This window comes from Arabidopsis lyrata (assembly GCF_000004255.2).
Source record: "Arabidopsis lyrata subsp. lyrata unplaced genomic scaffold ARALYscaffold_8, whole genome shotgun sequence".
Classification (NCBI taxonomy): Eukaryota; Viridiplantae; Streptophyta; class Magnoliopsida; order Brassicales; family Brassicaceae; genus Arabidopsis; species Arabidopsis lyrata.
The window spans coordinates 6504432-6521929 of NW_003302548.1; the positions used below are offsets into that span (position 1 = coordinate 6504432).

The 17498-nt window shown below is 37.6% G+C and overlaps 4 protein-coding genes and 1 long non-coding RNA gene across 9 annotated transcripts; 1 reads left to right on the forward strand and 4 right to left on the reverse strand.

Moving 5' to 3' along the window:
* Positions 1 to 784: 784 nt before the first annotated feature.
* On the reverse strand, positions 785 to 1462 carry LOC110228968. The gene is made up of 2 exons (XM_021027469.1): positions 1243 to 1462; positions 785 to 1162 (listed from the first exon to the last, which is right to left on the reverse strand). The coding sequence occupies exons 1-2, from the start codon at positions 1430 to 1432 to the stop codon at positions 951 to 953; spliced, it is 402 nt and encodes a 133-aa protein (XP_020883128.1). The 5' UTR covers positions 1433 to 1462; the 3' UTR covers positions 785 to 950.
* Positions 1463 to 4157: 2695 nt separating this feature from the next.
* On the forward strand, positions 4158 to 7331 carry LOC9301595. 5 transcript variants are annotated; one of them, XR_002332484.1, is made up of 5 exons: positions 4158 to 4284; positions 4566 to 4702; positions 4777 to 4828; positions 4926 to 5277; positions 5534 to 5975. XR_002332484.1 is itself a non-coding variant. In XM_021027480.1 (4 exons), the coding sequence occupies exons 2-4, from the start codon at positions 4672 to 4674 to the stop codon at positions 7112 to 7114; spliced, it is 378 nt and encodes a 125-aa protein (XP_020883139.1). In that variant the 5' UTR covers positions 4158 to 4284; positions 4566 to 4671; the 3' UTR covers positions 7115 to 7331. The 5 variants fall into 5 exon arrangements, 1 of the variants encoding a protein (XP_020883139.1); XR_002332485.1 differs by having other exon boundaries at positions 5119 to 5277; XR_002332483.1 differs by having other exon boundaries at positions 4777 to 5277.
* LOC110228983 lies at positions 6762 to 7417 on the reverse strand. The gene is made up of 2 exons (XR_002332506.1): positions 7330 to 7417; positions 6762 to 7101 (listed from the first exon to the last, which is right to left on the reverse strand). It is a non-coding gene; the product is annotated as an uncharacterized LOC110228983 (long non-coding RNA).
* A 1905-nt stretch (positions 7418 to 9322) lies between these two features.
* On the reverse strand, positions 9323 to 15212 carry LOC9299864 (lysine-specific demethylase JMJ25). The gene is given in 17 exon segments (XM_021027461.1): positions 9323 to 9593; positions 9691 to 9800; positions 9899 to 10003; positions 10102 to 10160; positions 10258 to 10377; positions 10490 to 10575; positions 10669 to 10741; positions 10888 to 11184; positions 12163 to 12342; positions 12345 to 12403; positions 12406 to 12499; positions 12783 to 13500; positions 13605 to 13668; positions 13898 to 14036; positions 14139 to 14238; positions 14537 to 14658; positions 14746 to 15212. Coding segments are annotated over 17 exon segments (2646 nt in total). The 5' UTR covers positions 15028 to 15212; the 3' UTR covers positions 9323 to 9555.
* A 269-nt stretch (positions 15213 to 15481) lies between these two features.
* LOC9301596 lies at positions 15482 to 16540 on the reverse strand. Its single transcript, XM_002865476.2, has one exon. The coding sequence runs from the start codon at positions 16538 to 16540 to the stop codon at positions 15482 to 15484; it is 1059 nt and encodes a 352-aa protein (XP_002865522.1).
* Positions 16541 to 17498: the final 958 nt, after the last annotated feature.

Below are 17498 nucleotides of genomic sequence, written 5' to 3' on the forward strand. Positions count from 1 at the left end.
TTCTGTGGAACCTACGTTAAGCTTGTTGTGTGTACCACTGGCAATAATCAAGGAAGAAAGGAATACAAATGTCCAAATTTGGAGGTATGATGAATTTTTTTGTATTGTTGATGATGAATTCGTTTTTCTTATGATTGATGAATGATGCTTATGCTTAGGATGGTAGAGAACACCTTCAAAAGTGGTGGGATGATGCAGTTAATGAGGAGTTTACTGTCGTCCATAACAAATTTGAAACCCAGAAAGAATCAATCCACCACGCTTACCAAAATCCTATGTTGGAGTCCCTTCGCGAGTCTGTTCGAATTATGCGTGCTCAAGTCGATGATCTTCATAAGCGTTTGGAGGAGAAAGAAACTGAGATTGGTAGGCTGAAGGAGTTGCTATCTAAGTGGTAGTAATAACCACTTATGTATTTATGTATTCCTCTAAATCTTTGTAGACTTCTTATGTTTGTAATAACCCTATGTAGACTAATCTCCTTTATTTCCTATTAGTTTCTTAAGTTTGAACTAGTAACCTAGTTTTATTTCTAAATGTTTAACAAGTTGTACCACAAAGTTGTACCGTCTTGACCAGTTGTACCGTCTAGTTGTAATTGTCAAATTTTTTATTTGACAATGGTTAACAAGTATTTGACCTAGTTTTATTTCTAAATGTTTAACAAGTATTTGACCAATTTTATTTCAAAAGTTGTCTTCGCTTTGACATAGTTGTACCACGAAGTTGTACCGACTTGACCAGTTGTACTGCCTTGACCAGTTGTACCGACTGAACACAGTTGTACCCAAAAGTAGGAAATCTAAAATTAACCAAAATAACAAGTACTAACTCCAGGTACAACCAAAATAACATCAACAATAGTTCCTACTTGTTCAAAACACAAATAATCATGTCCAAAAGATTTTTTAGTTTTTTCCTACACCACCAGCACACATCAACCATAGTTCTTACTTCTTTCTCCTTCTCTTCGGCTGCACTTCCACAAATGGTGTCTTAATATGTTGAGAAGCTGCCCTTGTTCGCTTCTGTCCGGTTGCTATTACAGGTCCACCCTCTTGCTGCAACATCCTCTTTGTCTTCTTGCCCTTCTTCTTCTCTTTTCCTTTCATCTCTTCCTCATTCTTTTTCTCCTCCTCATTCTTTTCCTCCTCCTCATCACCTTCATACAATGTACAAAGAAAACAGTTTATTAGTCCACTTTAAAAGTTCAATAAATAACCAAGAAACTTCTACACTCACCTTGTTCTGGAACAGTTGGAGAAATGGGATTATACAAAACCAATTCCATGGTTTGACTCATCTGCCCACCCTCAAAATCAGTTCTTGTCCCATATTGTGTTTCCAGAGGCGACCCATATGGCGGAAACACCGGACTATGATATCCCTGAGCTGCCACAGACACTTCAAGAGTCTTCACTCTAATCTCCATATCCCTAAACTTCTCCTCAATGGCATGAAAGCCATTTTTCACCACCTCTGTTAGTGAGGCAAGAGATGCAACAACTTTAGCAATATCAGAACTCTCTTTCTCAGGGACTTCTTGCTCAGGGGCTTGTTGCTCAGGGTCTTCATTCTCAAGAAACTTATTACCAATCTCTCGGGACGCCTGGTCCAGCTGGTACATTCCTTCCCACCATATCTTTTTCTTCTTTTCTACTAGACGCTCTCTCCAACTGTCAACAATGATATCAATATGCCCTAGGCCATCATCAACATTATCTTAAATGATTCCAGCCAACAGAGATTTCTCATATTGGTCTGGTACCAAGATGCTGTCAATATCCTGTGATTACACATACATTTAACTTAGACTCTTGATCAAATACATGACACAAACCAAATAATCAAATGAAGCCAGAAACTCTAACCTTGCTAGTCCCAAGCTCTTGATATATTTCTTCCAAAGGGATACCTTTCATGCCAGATTCTTTAAACTTGTGTTTGCACATCTTTGGACAGCCATTTGATGCACGTACAAGTACTCTATATTTCAGTCCAAGATGTGGAATACACTCATAAGGCAGAATCTACAAAAAAACACACACAGTTAATATCATAAAACCATATATACAACTTCAAATACTCAGACATCAAAAACAAAGGCTTACCTCCAGAGGTACAATGAATCCACTAAAGCTAGGTTGAGCTTTAGGTTTGACAGACCCATTCAAATTCTTCATCATATTCCGGATCCCTTTCATACATTCCAAGAAGGAATACCGGCCCCATTGATATGTCTCACATGCATCCAAATCATCAACAATCCTTAAAATAAAGGATTCTATGTTTCCATCACTTTTTGAGCTTGCTTTTACTACCTTCCATAGGAAATACAAGACTACTAACTTCTTCTTATCATCTCCTTTCCAACTCCTCTTTTCCTTCAACTTAACTAATACATCAGACGCCTTTATCTTCTCAGTCCTTTTGAACATTCTCTTCACAAACTTCAGATTCCCCATATTCTCATGGTTCTTCGGGTATTCCTTGCAATTAAACCCAGTTAGCAACGCATGCTCTTTGATGGAGTACCTAATAGGTACTCCATTAACCACAAACCAGCACTCCCTCTCCATATCTGTCTCAACTGTGCGCAGCATAAGCATCCACATGCCTTGAGTCATGTGGTTTGGCTCCCTAGGCATGTGGAATACATGCTTGAACTGAGGGTGGCTTCTGAACCATCCTGCTTCCTCTTTAAACTCTTCCTCTATCCACTTCACTGTCTCAGTGACATTACACCTAGTTCCTATTTTACATCCTTTGGTGTATTCTGAATACATTTTCTCTGGCGGCAGTGGCTGGGAATCATCTTCATCATCATCATTACTAGAATCATCATCAGCTGTTATACCAGCAATGTCCTTACTAGCTTCAGCAGCCTCATCCTCTATACCAAAATCCTCTTCGGCCTCTATACCAACATCCTTTACAGCTTCTATACCATCTTTACCAGCAACAACAACACCATCCTCATCCTTTTTACCAGAATTACCAGCAGCATCATCCTCTTCCTCGGCCTCAAATGTATCCTGCATATTCAAAACACAATCCCTGAGTTTAAGTAGTTGAACTAGTTATATTAAAACACACAATTCAAACATATATATAATCGGGAGAAGTTTAACTAGTTGTATCAAAACACATAAAATCAAACCTATATATACTCCGATTCAATTATACCAACAAATAAATTCAAAACTATATATACTCATATTCAAAGACAACCTAATTCAATAGTTGAACTAGTTGTACTATGACTTTCCTAATCCATTCTCAAACTAATGTATACCTGAGCATTAACGTTCTCTTCCTCTTCTTCTGATGCATCCACGAGTTCCTCCTCTGCAGCCTCTCGTGCTTCAGTACTCGGTTCTATCGGACTCTCATTTCCAACTTGAATATCTGAATCATCAACTGCTTCTTGTCTTTCAGCATCATCCCTTTCCAACTCGACGGTTTCGTTTGCAAGTTGACTCTCAGAATCATCAAGTGCTGCTTCTTCTGTCGGATCAATTTGCATCCCGACGCTTTCACTTCCAGGTTTGACCATAGAAGCATCTGGTTCTGTCGGATCTGCGGTTTCTTTTCCAGGTTCGACCGAAGCATCCGCTGGTTCTGTCGGACGCCTCGCCGTCGATTCATACACCCCTTCACCGTCTCTTACACGAGCCATTGCAAAATTCCCCAGATTTTTGACGGATTTGCGGATTTGGATATGAACAGGGAAAAGGGCGATGCGAAATTCGACTTAGAAGGTGAGAATGGAGAAGAAATCGACAATATAGGAGAAGAAATCCAAGAAATCAAAGAAATCGGAAATTTAACTTAGGGTTTCGAAAAATGAAAGAAATGGAAATCGATTCGATTTTCTTCAGAGTGAGAAATAATGAAACGGTTTCGTTTTCTCGTTTTTTACACAGTTGGGCTTCGTCGGATGGGCTTCGCTCGATAAAATCATTGGGCTTGGGTCGGATAAATCGTAACGGATCGACGAGATCTGATGTTGTCTATTTTAACTGGGTTTTTCGTCTTTTCATAATAATTGATTTAAATTCTTTTAAATTTTATTCATCAAATAAAACTAAAATAGAAGGGTGGCAAACCAGCCAACTTTTTCTCAGAAAGTGGCAAACCAGCCATTGTTTCCACACATCGATCTCTCTCAATTCTCTCCACCAAAATCTTTGACATTTTGTGCTTTCAATCCGAAATCCTTAGCCCATTCGATTAACTCCTGTACCATATCCCAATTCTATCTCTTTCTCCATCGATTTCAAGGTACAAAAGTCATTCTCACACTCTTTAAGCTTTTATATGATGGCTGCTGAAATATATTAACTGCATCAAATGAAAACCACAATGATTTGGTTTTCTCTGCATGACCACATACAAGTCACTGTCAAAGGTTTCTGGTTATAATTTTGGTGGAACATAATTTTTTATCTTGGCTCATAAATGGTTTGATACCTTGATGTTAGTATAGAATATTTTTCCTTTGTTTTAAGTTAACCTTAAGAACAAAACTATAATCAGATGTATATATGATATAATTTGTGAAGAATCTGCATATATTGATGGTGATTTGCTAGACGGAGACAAAGTCATTAGTCATTTTTTTCGGTTTTTACGTCTGAGACTACACTGGCCTTGGATATACAAGATACAATGCTAATGATGTACATCAAGATGTTTTGGGGTAAGCATATTGCTATGTACATCGGCATCCTTGATGATGTTAATAGTTGTCTGCTCATTCTTCACATGATCCAGGTGTGTAGTGGAGAATAAAGTTCTTCAGAGTTCTCAGCTATCTTGTGTACATGTAATTTGAATTGATAAGATTTCTTTAAGAAAGATGTGTTATTTGAGCCCATGCTTGTAACTCGCCTTTCACTTGTCTTTTTGCATGTCTACTGCAGTATTTTTTTGCTCGTTTCAAAACCTTCACATCCAGCTGCCTTATTTGATTAGTGTAGAGAGTGCGATTTTGAGGAGTTGGTCCTAATTGCTTATTACCCTTCTTCAAATTATCAGTCAGATTATTTGACTTTAGAGACTTATCAGTTTGGCATGTTTTCTAGTTTCTTAAATGAGAGGGTTTGATATTTGTAGGAATCAGATCTCCAGAAGACTGTTTACCCTGCGAGGTTAAACTCGATGGATATGCTACCTAGCTCTTCGTTGACAGGTCTTGGTAAAGTACCATCCGCAACAGATTTGTTTATGCGAGGATGCCTTGCTAAGCTGGAGCTAAGTGATGCAAAACTGGTGGTAGGTGTTATCGGTTTGCTAGATTTGAAGTATTTGCTTTTCATAACTCGGCAAAAAGACAGTCAGGGTTTTGAAGAATTCTCCAAACCTGTTTGGCCAATAAAGCTTGATTAAATGCTTCTAAATCTCTGAATCCTAAACCTCCATTCTCCTTTGCCAAACATAACTTATCCCAGCTTAACCAATGGATCTTCTTTTTATTCTCCATTGAATTCCACCAAAAACTTGACATAGCTGAAGTAATCTTTTCATGTAGTTTTTGGCAGTTTAAAACATGACATGGCATAGACTGGGAGGGCCATAGCAGCCCATAGCAATTGCTTTAAGAAGAATTTCCTTTCATCCAAGTGATAATGTACGCTCAAACCAACCAGGGCCATAACATTTGAACTTTAGAACCACTAAAGCATTTTGGGAGTCCAAGATATGTACCTGTTCCACCTTCATTGTGAATGCCTGTCAGAGATTTGATTGTTTTTTTGTATCTGAGGATCAACTTTGGAGCCAAAGGTTATGGAAGAATTTGAGAGATTAATTCGCTGCCCTGTAATTGTTCCATAGTAGTCAAGAATTTGCTGAAGCTTATGTGCTTGTTCAAAAGAAGCCTTACACCTGAATAAACTGTCATCAGCAAACAAGTGATGAATGGCTGGACCTGTTGGTGAAAATTGAATTCCTTGTATAGATCATTTCTCTTTCAGCTCTGTTCAACATATGAGTGAGTCCTTCAGTACAAAGAACAAAAAAGAAAAGGAGAGATAGGGTCACTTTGGCTCAAACCTCTCTGTGGTACTATCATGCCATAAGGTTGGTCATTGATTAAAACTGAGTAAGCCACCGTAGAAACACAAACCATGACACAATCAATTCATTTTTTGTGAAAGCCAATTGCCATTAAAAGCCTTTTTAGATAGCTCCATTCTAACCGATCAAAAGCTTTTGACATATCAGTTTTAATGGCCATGTATTCAGAGGAGATAGTAGAGTGAGTCCTTAGCATGAATCATCTCATGAGCAATAGAAATATTGTCAGAAATCAGTCTTTCTGAAACAAAGGCTGTTTGAGTAGGAGAAACCACTGAAGGAAGTAACGGTTGCAGTCTTGATGTCAAGATTTTGGAGATAATCTTGTATAATACAAAACATAGACTAATAGGTCTGAGATCAGACATCTGATTTGGGTGTAATACCTTTGGAAGAATACACAGCTGAGTGAAGGAAAGGAGCCTGTGGAAACAAATTTCTGAATTTCCATGGTAACTTGAAGACCTATGATCTCCCAATATTTCTGAAAGAAAAGACCTGTCATGCCATCAGAGCAGGGTGCACTAGAAGGGTTTATCGAGAAGACAGCCTGTTTAATCTCTTCAGAAGAAACTGGACTTATCAAAGACTCATTCATACTTGGAGAAACTTTAGGTTCAAAATCATGAAAAAGCCAGTCGAAATTTCCAGGAGAAGAGGTTTTAAATAAGTCTATAAAGTAAGCTGTGGCAATTTCACCTTTAGAAGCTTCTGATTTTTTTATTATTGCCATTGCAATCTTTCAAAATGTCTATTCTCTTTTGTGTTCTGTTGGCTTAGACAGAAGCATGGAAAAACTTCGTATTATGAGATCCTTCTTGCATCCATTTTTCTCTACTTTTTTTACTCCAATATGATTCTTCCTCTCTATAAGCTTGATTTAACTGATTCTTGAGGTTATTCATTTGAATTGTTGAAGGAAGAACTGAAGACTGCTCTTGTTCCAAAGCGATCTGAAGCTGAGAGAGCCTGTCCTGAGAGTTTAAACAGTTTTTTCTTTTCCATTTGCCGAGGGCTCTCCTGCAGTATCTAAGCTTGTCAGAAACTGAAGATAAATGGGACGGATAGGTATTTGACGTCCAAGCAGTAGATATAGTTTCTTTCACAAGATGTTTATTTAAAAACCTTTTATCAAATCTGAAATTGCCTCTGTAAACCTCAGTGGAAGACCTTTTCTCTTATGCACTACAACTTTCTGAAGACCTTTATCCTGTTCAACCTTTTTCAAAGAAGAGGAAATAGGTGTACCTTGAAGTTTCTTCCTTGGTTTGTAGGTCTTTTTTCGAAAATAAGCCTTGCTTGTAGCAGGTTTAGAAGTAGTAGCTTCAGAGAAAGTAGATTTATCAAAGAGAAACCCTGAAGAAGGCAAGAGTGCTTTAGCTGTAGGCTTGGTGATATTGGTGTCAGTAGAAGCTCCAAAATTCACTATAATACAAAACATAGACTAATAGGTCTGAGATCAGACATCTGATTTGGGTGTAATACCTTTGGAAGAATACACAGCTGAGTGAAGGAAAGGAGCCTGTGGAAACAAATTTCTGAATTTCCATGGTAACTTGAAGACCTATGATCTCCCAATATTTCTGAAAGAAAAGACCTGTCATGCCATCAGAGCAGGGTGCACTAGAAGGGTTTATCGAGAAGACAGCCTGTTTAATCTCTTCAGAAGAAACTGGACTTATCAAAGACTCATTCATACTTGGAGAAACTTTAGGTTCAAAATCATGAAAAAGCCAGTCGAAATTTCCAGGAGAAGAGGTTTTAAATAAGTCTATAAAGTAAGCTGTGGCAATTTCACCTTTAGAAGCTTCTGATTTTTTTATTATTGCCATTGCAATCTTTCAAAATGTCTATTCTCTTTTGTGTTCTGTTGGCTTAGACAGAAGCATGGAAAAACTTCGTATTATGAGATCCTTCTTGCATCCATTTTTCTCTACTTTTTTTACTCCAATATGATTCTTCCTCTCTATAAGCTTGATTTAACTGATTCTTGAGGTTATTCATTTGAATTGTTGAAGGAAGAACTGAAGACTGCTCTTGTTCCAAAGCGATCTGAAGCTGAGAGAGCCTGTCCTGAGAGTTTAAACAGTTTTTTCTTTTCCATTTGCCGAGGGCTCTCCTGCAGTATCTAAGCTTGTCAGAAACTGAAGATAAATGGGACGGATAGGTATTTGACGTCCAAGCAGTAGATATAGTTTCTTTCACAAGATGTTTATTTAAAAACCTTTTATCAAATCTGAAATTGCCTCTGTAAACCTCAGTGGAAGACCTTTTCTCTTATGCACTACAACTTTCTGAAGACCTTTATCCTGTTCAACCTTTTTCAAAGAAGAGGAAATAGGTGTACCTTGAAGTTTCTTCCTTGGTTTGTAGGTCTTTTTTCGAAAATAAGCCTTGCTTGTAGCAGGTTTAGAAGTAGTAGCTTCAGAGAAAGTAGATTTATCAAAGAGAAACCCTGAAGAAGGCAAGAGTGCTTTAGCTGTAGGCTTGGTGATATTGGTGTCAGTAGAAGCTCCAAAATTCACTATAATTCCTTTGCCTTTGTCAATTTCAGGAGATATTGATGGTATGGATTGAGAAATATTTCCTGGAATAGGAGCATGAAGAGAAGTCAGTGCCAAACAACCTATCGAAGCTTTAGATTGAGAATCTTTGGTAAAGCGATAAGAGACAGTGGAGTCAGCAAAAAATTGACGAAGTTCTTCTAGAGCCAAAGAATCAATCCTAACACGATCAGAAGTTTTGGTTTTCAAAGGAGCAGACTTATCTGGGAGAGTTTCTTTCTCAGCTTCTTTTAAGGACTGTTGCTGTTGAAGATACCATGGGCAGTGATCTCGTTCATGGGTGAGCCTCTGACAGAAATAACATCGCTTTTGAATCCTTTCATAATCATAGAAGATTGAAGTCTTCTCACCAGACGGTAAATTGACAACTTGAAGAGGTTTTAACAAAGTCTTTGTTTTGAGCTTTAGTTTGATGAAATTCCATGTCAATAACCTGACCTGCTGAGGTAATTAAAACAATAACTGTCAGTCTAGTTTGAAAGGCTTCCACAAAAATAATTCATTTTCTTGTTAGAATATCTTCTCTACTAAATCCAGTTTCAATTAGAATTGTTTAACTTGTTTCTTTCAAAAACTTCAAGTCAGTTATTGTTTTGGTTACCTCAGCAATTATCACGAGAAATTAAGGTCACTGTACTTCTTCACAGAATCCAGTTGAGGTGATTGAGGAGGGAATATAAAATACGCGAAAGATATAACTTAGGACTACATACAGTATGCCAAATGTGCTCCGTTTAACTTACTGATTCCGTAAAGGAAATTAGCAAAAGAGTTTGCTAAAAGCTACAACAAAAGATGATGAGAAACTGAGATGCAACAAAAAAAACTACTCTTATTATCTTCTCCGTTGCCAATGTCTATGAGTTGATTTCTTCACTTCATTGCTTTTTTCTACGCTCGTATGTCTTCACTATCTCTGCTTTTTTCTTCCCTTCCCCTTCCGGAGACCTGAACCAACAGCAAAAAGAAACTCAGCTTATAGACGAAAAGAAACTCAGATTACTAATGCTTTTTGTAGGTAGTGAGAAGATAAGTAAAAGCTCACTTCTTTTCAGTTGGGGGTAACACTTCTTTTCAGTTGGGGGTAAGTCTTGGAGAGCCTTATCGATTGGATTGACTATCCCGTTTGATTTCTCCTCTACGGTTTCCGAAGACCTGACCAACACAAAACAAAAAACTCAGCTTAGACAAAAACAAACTCAGTTTACTGATTTTTTTTTTTAAGGTAGTGAGAAGAGAAGTGAAAAACTCACTTTTCACTTGGAGGTAAGTCTTTGAGAGCCTTATCGACGGCCTTCACTATCACCTTTGACTTCTTCCCTTTCTTTAAATTTTTCGTCTCTTCGGGTTCTGTAGACCTAAACCAACACAAAAAAAATAACTCAAGCTTCAACATAAAAGAAACTCATTTTACTGATGATTGCTATAGGTAGTGAGAAGAGAAGTTAAAACTCACTCCTTTCCACTTAAGTCTTTGAGAGCCCTATCAACTGCATAAATTATCATCTTCTTTACCTGTTTAAGCACACACAGGAATCCAGCAAAAAAAAAACAATTAGAGTGGAGTTGAAAACTTTGCGCAAAAGAACCAGAATTGAGACAACAGATATACCCCTAACTTGTCTTCTTTAGCAAAATGATTTGGTGGAAGTAGACGATATTGTTTTGTCAAGCGTAAACACTCGCTGACATTTTCAGGTGAGACAAAGTCAAGCGCTACCTTTGTGCAAGACTGCAAGAACCAAGAGAACTGTAATGATCAATCGATGAACCTTTTACTGAGATATTAAAAGCCCAATTTGCTCAAATCCACGGTATCCTAAGCTAAAAGAATAGATATTTACCTTCAAATTTCTGACTTGATGTGGGCACCCTACAGGTATTAAGACAGCATCCCCAAGCTTCTGATTAAAGGTCCATGGTTCAATGCCTGCACAATACAGCCTCATAGATATGACCAAAACTGTCAATATAATGTGGAAAGCACGAAAATGTGATTGGTTATTAGTAAAATCCGCCATACCATATTCTTCTTTCAGCTTCGCTATATGATACCGTGTCAAATAGAACGTTTGGTCATGTATTGGATGAGCAATCTGAAAATACGAAGATGGATGAACATATAAGATAAGACAAAAACCAGCACAAAATTGTAGAGAGAGTGGACACAAATAGACACTACATAAGTACATATGTTCAATGAAAAAGAAGAAAAATGGTAAAGTAGGCAAAGTTGGTGTACCTGGGACAAAGGGCAACAGTAGAAATGTCTAAACTCCTTGTAATGTTTCTGAAGGTAATGTTCTAATTTTGGAATGTCTTCTCTACGGAAAATGTCCCAAAGAGCTCCATCATCGGTCTCAACATTTTCGACTTCTTGGCTAGACTTTTCAAGAATCTCCATCATTTCCTCCTTGTTAGCTACTGAGGAATACAGCTCCTTGAGATCTTGTTCAGCATGCTTCTTTTTCAGTTTTTCAATATCAGGTTGCTTTTCCCTTCTAATGGGCACTTCAGATATGTGCGTCAAAACATTTACCTGAAATAACCAACACAGCAATAAAGATATTAAACAAATTTAGATAATAGAGAGAGATTAATACTGTATAAAATATAATGTCAGTGGACCTTTTATTAGGAACTTAATTAGTACGATTTATAAAAGAAAGGTTTGGTAACTCCGCTGATCGGAAACAAGGAAAGTCCCACCAAAAAGAGCAAGAAGATTCAGCCATCCAAACTCTTCAGATGAGTATAAACAGTTTTATATGAAAGCATGTTTACCAATAGGAAGGGAGCAAACTTTCAATGTGGCATTATCTTAAAGATTCTTAACATTTATTGCATCCTAACAAATTGAGAATTTGAGTAAATTATAACAAATACTGCAAGATTGATGTTGGTCCTTTTATTTTACCGGCAACGACTACCGATAACAGATGGCAGGAAGTTAAGTTCAGAAAAGAACAATGAACGACATATGGTAAACTTTTTTTATTGGTTGTCATCAGTTTTACGATAGACAACAACAATAGTTGGCGACTGCAACTGACAATATATTGGCTTGGACAAGCGGACAAAGGAAAAAAAAAAGAAGTAAAAAGCTAGTAATTCTTTTTGTATATATATTAAGGATAAATGGTATACCATTTGTTTACATTAGAAATTGTGATTTTGTTAATTTTTTACTATTCAAAATATTTTTTAAAGTTTTCACGTTTAAAAAAAAGAATCCTTTTAAGTTCTAATGAAATTATTGATTTGTCAAAAAAAAAGAAAAAACTGCCACACAAATGAAGAAGAGAAAACTAATCCTAAATGTAATTAAAAAAAATCAAAATGGACTGATGTAGGTATGATTCTATTACGAAATAAAATCTGATCCTGTTGTTTTACTATGTGCTGAAATGTGAAATCATTATGGGGTATACCAAGGGAAACTATCAGAAGAAGCGACATAAGTATAACAAAGAAATGAAAATGAACACGAGAAAAGACAAAACATAAGGGTACTAACCGCATCAGACATGTCGCAATGGAGCTTAGTAACAGAATCTCCACGGCCAAATTCTTGCGCAAATCCATAAGCAATATACGTCTTTGGCCCCATGTCTGGCTTCAAGCAATTTTTAGGCAGTTTGACAGCCAGATTCAAAGGTCCATTAGTTGGGTGAGTGTACTGCTTCAAAGGCAAACTGCATAAGAAGTTAAGAACTCCTCCGAATGACGTGGCAAATTTTCTTCGAAGAACTTAGATGAGGCCAATCTTTCAATTTTAGAACACGTGGCCAACCCATTCGATCATATCTGCCCTCTATGTATCCGGTGAAAAATTCATGAAGAGTAATTTCTACCTGCATCCATTAAAAAATCATTAGATAAAGAAGGGCATATTGCTGCTTATTGAGCTTTTCAGCAGTTTATTTCCAACTATTAAAGTCTTAAATAAATTTGACTGGCAACTAATTGCACACTTTTAGTTAGAAACTGAAGCATCATCCCAGGTTATATGGGTAACATGAACGTAAAACAATTGATATTAACTATACCAGAAAACAAATGATTGCCATGCAAGTACTTGTGTTTTATATACGAAAAGATATGAGTCAAGAACATATTCATCGCGGAAAAACTAACCTCACAGAAGTCCAGACAATCAGTAGAATTAACATCTAGAAGTGTTTCATGCTTTTTGTTGCGTATCAGACGGCAGGCACGATATGTTACCATTGGTTCCCAGCTTAAACCAGATGTAGCCTCAAGCACATTCCTCATAACCACAGGCTCACCTTTGACCCAATGATGTTGAAAATGCTTCAGATCATCTTGTTGAACATCTCTAACACTTGGACAATATATATAATTGTCCTCTGAACCTTCTCGACAAGCAGCCTTGAACACTTTACCGTTGTCCATGTCGATATGACCGTCAGACTTAAAACAAGGGCATCGTTCCGAAACCGTTTCAGACAAATCCAAAAGTTTGCCAGCTTCAGCAGATTTTTCTACTTGCTTATACAAATCAGATACCCAACCATCCGGAAGTAGGCGTTTCAACACTAAATTCTCGGCACCACAATAACAAGTAATGATTCCAGCTTCATTTGCTTTCCACATAGATGGGTCCTTCATATGGTCTTTGCTATCATTCGGTTCATCACTCGGCATTTCAATAACTTGTCCTTTTCCTCCATGTGCATACTCTAAACCTCGGTTAATATAATTGCAAGACACATCCTCCTTACATGCCTGAGGCTTTCCATTGCGGATCTCAAGGCAACAAGTAAGGCAGATATCACAAGAACAGTCCTCGCAACTCCTATGAAGATCAAAGATCGAAGTCTTGCAGATATCACTGTAAGCCCAAAGAGTTAAAACAACAAAGAAGCAAGTTACTAACAGCATCATGACATAAGAACTTGTCATACTTATTGAAACAAGAATACCAAGGTAATATACCAAGTTAGTCTTTCATCGGGGGGAGATTCAGCGTCTTGGGGCTTCACCTCTTCAAACTCCAGTCCTGTGAAATAAAACAATATTAAGATACCTTCTTAATACTTGAGCTAATCAGCTTCCAGTTTCCAACTTAGAAAAATGAATCCACTCACTTTAAGTTTTGTCTGGAATAAATGCAGGTATATCCCACAATATAACAAATATACGTACTTAAAACATGAAAATGCAAAAAATGTGAAGGGAGTACAAAAACAGTCATTACTTTCCAGCATAGCTAAAAACATGGAAAGTACCAGATATCTTTGCCTCAAGTTCCTTCTCAGCAATTTGTTCATCATTTATTTCCTTCATATGTGGGAGAAGCCACCGCAAAGTATATTTAGAGAATTGAATTTTTGCATCCTTGCTGACCTCGAGATTCGACTTTATCCCCTACATGGCATTCGAGTAATCATTATACTAAAAAGCTTAAATAATTTTAAAAATATAAAAATAAATAATCAAGCAAGATATGATAGATATGAGAAAACTTACTTTTATTTTAGTATCTAGACGCAAGCATCTTCTGCAACAGCAAATGCTACAGCAGCATGGGCATTTCTTGGCTATATCTTCTTTTGCTATGTTGGGGTACCTGCAAGTAGTGGTTAGACAAGTGTTTCAGGCTTCTGGAAAAATAATTGAACCGAACACAAGACTACAGTAAAGGAAGTGGGTGTTCGGTTTGTAAATGAATGAAATTATACATGAATCAACAGGAATTGATTTTCAAAAGCTAAACCTTTGTCTTCATTCATTCCAAAAGAATACGAAGTTTTTAAAAATTAAAAACTCCCAAGAAACTATAAAAGATCCATTTGTAACAACCATATAATGAAATCAGTAACAAGAAACCAAAATAATTTCTAAATGTTATGGTAAGAAGAGCGTACCAAGTTCTTAAGCATGGGAGGCGAAATCTCTTTTTCTTGCAATTCTGACACCGCACAACTTGCCCTCTATCGTTCCGTTGACATTGATGACACATATTGGACTCGAAATTTTCAGCATTATCCTAATTATCCCCAAAAAATATATAAAAAATTGGGGTGTAAGCTACGATTGATGAGCAAAGGAGACATTTTAGAGAGTTTTCATTAACCTGGCGGTGTTTATTGTCTTTGTTAACTGTTTTTCTACGCTTGTTGCTCGACTTGGTTGGTCCGTATCCGAGTCTTTTCCGCAATGGAAAGCTTGCTTCCAGAATCTTCGACTTGCTCAGTAATTGAGTCTGTGTTAACCCTCGTCTTAGAAGTGGCTCCGTTCGCTTCTTCAACCGTAACATTTTGATCGATTTCGTTATTTTGCTTCTCTTCGTCTTCCTTGGTAGTCTTTTTCCGAGCCATATATACCCCCTTTTTGCCTTTTCGCTTGGGTCTCTCATATTCGTCGTCGTCAGTCAGAGTGTCAACGTAAATCCCCATCTTCGTAGAAGCTCTCCGCTGCCTACACAAACCAGCGCGTCCGATCTCTTCTTCAGCCCTAGCACCTTCTTCCTCTGCAGAATCCATTTCGAAAAACAAAATCCTCACTCCTCGGCGCAACTCTTGGATCCCCAAATAGTACCTCGGAACCGTAGACACTGAAAGCGATTTTAATAGGGATTTTGGATCTACACTTTTACTTTCAAAATAAGTTTTAAAAGCCAAAATTTTAACCATCAGACTTTACTTTTTTTTTTACTTTTTTTTTTTTTTTTTTTTTTTTTTTTTTTTGTAACTACATTTCTTTTGATATTTTTAAAAGTCTGGTATACATGGCTTTTAAAACTTTTTCTTAAAAAGTTAAATTAAATTTTTTCTCTTTCTTTTTTTTTTTTTTCCATCCAATTAACTTTATTAAAAGACAGAATCGGCATCATTGTTTACAAGGGAATTGAGAAAACTAGGACAACAATGATATAAATAATAATTATTTGGACTTTGGACTGCTTTCCTCGCCAAGAGATCTGCACATCCATTCTGCTCTCGATGTCGAAAAGTGAACTTTATTGAGTTAAACATGTTCCTCCATTGCCAAATTTCTTCCATGTAGTGCTTTAGACGTAGATTAATTCCTCCCTCATTGATTAGATTGACAATGTTGGCATTGTCTCCTTCGAATTCTACATGTCTATATCCTAAAGCCCATGATGCCTGGATCGCCCATATTAATGCTGAACATTCGGCCTCTTCAATCGTTTGCCTCCCTTGGAATTTTCCCATACCGCAGTCTAGACATGTGCCATTCGAATCCCTGATTATCCTACCTAATCCAGATGATTGGTTGCCTTCATAATGTGATGCGTCAAAGTTACACTTCACGTATCCCCTCTCCGGCTTACACCATTTACTCGATCTTGAGCTACGTACTCCTTGTAGCTTTCCGTCATGTTGAGGTCCATGAGTCCTATCTTGACAGTCCAGCCATTCCTTTGTATCTATAAGCGCTTGGCCGACAATGTCCTCGCCTTTGGTGACTTTGTGGTTAAAAATCAAGTCGTTCCTTGTCTTCCAGATTCTCCACAATAACCAGAATGGAAGATAGCGGCATACTTTGTCAATGTGTTTGTTATCGTGGAGGTCAAGTAAGAATCTGATTTTTCCTTCAAATGGTTTATCCCTGTCCCATAGATCCTGCGTTGGGATACCAGCAGCTCTCCATATTGGTCTAATGGAGGGGCAAGAAAATAACGTGTGGTCGTTTGTTTCCAGCTCATTACAACATCTTGAACAATAGGGATTTACATTCATGTTCCGCCGTCGTAGATTTTCGGCAATGCCAATGGCTTTTGAAGCATATCGCCAAAGAAAATGCTTGAGCTTTGGAACAATATTCAGATTCCATATTTTTGTTGCGATATCCGGGTGCAATGCCAACGGTGCTTTGGGTTCATCATCCTCAATGCTCAAATTCATCGCTCTCCAATATCCCGATTTCACCGAGTATTGACCATTCTTTGTATAACACCACAAGTAGGAGTCCGGCGAATCTTTGTATGGAATAAAAATTTTTCGGATTAGATGATGGTCTTCAGGGTTAATCAAGTGAAGGAGCTTAAATTCATCCCATTGATGGTTCGTCTTATCAATTAGCTCTTCAACCTTGGTGTTTGGATCCGTTGATGTTAAAAGTCTTGGAGGACGTGGTGGGTTTGTAGGAAGCCATGCATCGTTCAGCTGAGTGGTTTTTCCATTGCCGACATTTCTTTGGATCCCACTTTCAAGTAATTCTCGACCAAATCTTAGTGAGTTCCACCCGTAGGAGGGCTGTGCTCCTCGAGTCGCCGTGAAGAATGTACCTTCTTTAAAGTATCTTGCCTTGAGGAGTCTGTAAATAAGGGAGTCTGGTCTTTGTATTATTTTCCAAGCTTGGTTGGCCAGCAAAGCTTTGTTAAAGAGGTGTAAATCACGGAATCCTAGACCTCCCACCTTTTTTGATGTGACAAGTTTTCTCCATGCTATCCAAGAGATTTTCTTTTTTTCTTGTGTTGATCCCCACCAAAATCTTGCAATCAAGCTATCCATTTCCGAACATAGTTCCTTTGGCAATTGGAAGCAGTTCATTGAGTACACGGGCATTGCATAGGCCACGGCTTTGATTAGTGTTTCTTTCCCCGCTGCGGATAAGAATTTAGTTTGCCAGCCTTCAATACGACTCCTAAGTTGCTCATGTATATATTGTAGCATTTCTTTCTTTTTTCCGGCAAATTGTTCCGGGAGTCCCAAATATTTCCCTCCACCGCCTATATTTGGTATTTGCAATGTACTCATTATACTCTCTCTTGTATGCTGATATACTCTTGACCCAAAAGTGATTGATGATTTATCAAAATTGATAATCTGACCGGATGCCTCCCCATATTCTTTAAAAATC

What these genes read in the sequence shown, in the direction of transcription:
- LOC9301595 (XM_021027480.1), top strand. Translation starts at nt 4,672, where the DNA reads ATGCTAATGATGTACATCAAGATGTTTTGGGGTAAGCATATTGCTATG. An exon ending in TCATTCTTCACATGATCCAG is followed by an intron (nt 4,777 to 5,118) that starts GTGTGTAGTGGA and finishes TGATATTTGTAG; the next exon opens with GAATCAGATCTCCAGAAGAC. An exon ending in TAAGTGATGCAAAACTGGTG is followed by an intron (nt 5,278 to 7,000) that starts GTAGGTGTTATC and finishes GAATTGTTGAAG; the next exon opens with GAAGAACTGAAGACTGCTCT.
- LOC110228968 (XM_021027469.1), bottom strand. Translation starts at nt 1,432, where the DNA reads ATGGAGATTAGAGTGAAGACTCTTGAAGTGTCTGTGGCAGCTCAGGGA. An exon ending in TCCAACTGTTCCAGAACAAG is followed by an intron (nt 1,163 to 1,242) that starts GTGAGTGTAGAA and finishes CATTGTATGAAG; the next exon opens with GTGATGAGGAGGAGGAAAAG.
- LOC9301596 (XM_002865476.2), bottom strand. Translation starts at nt 16,540, where the DNA reads ATGAATTTGAGCATTGAGGATGATGAACCCAAAGCACCGTTGGCATTG.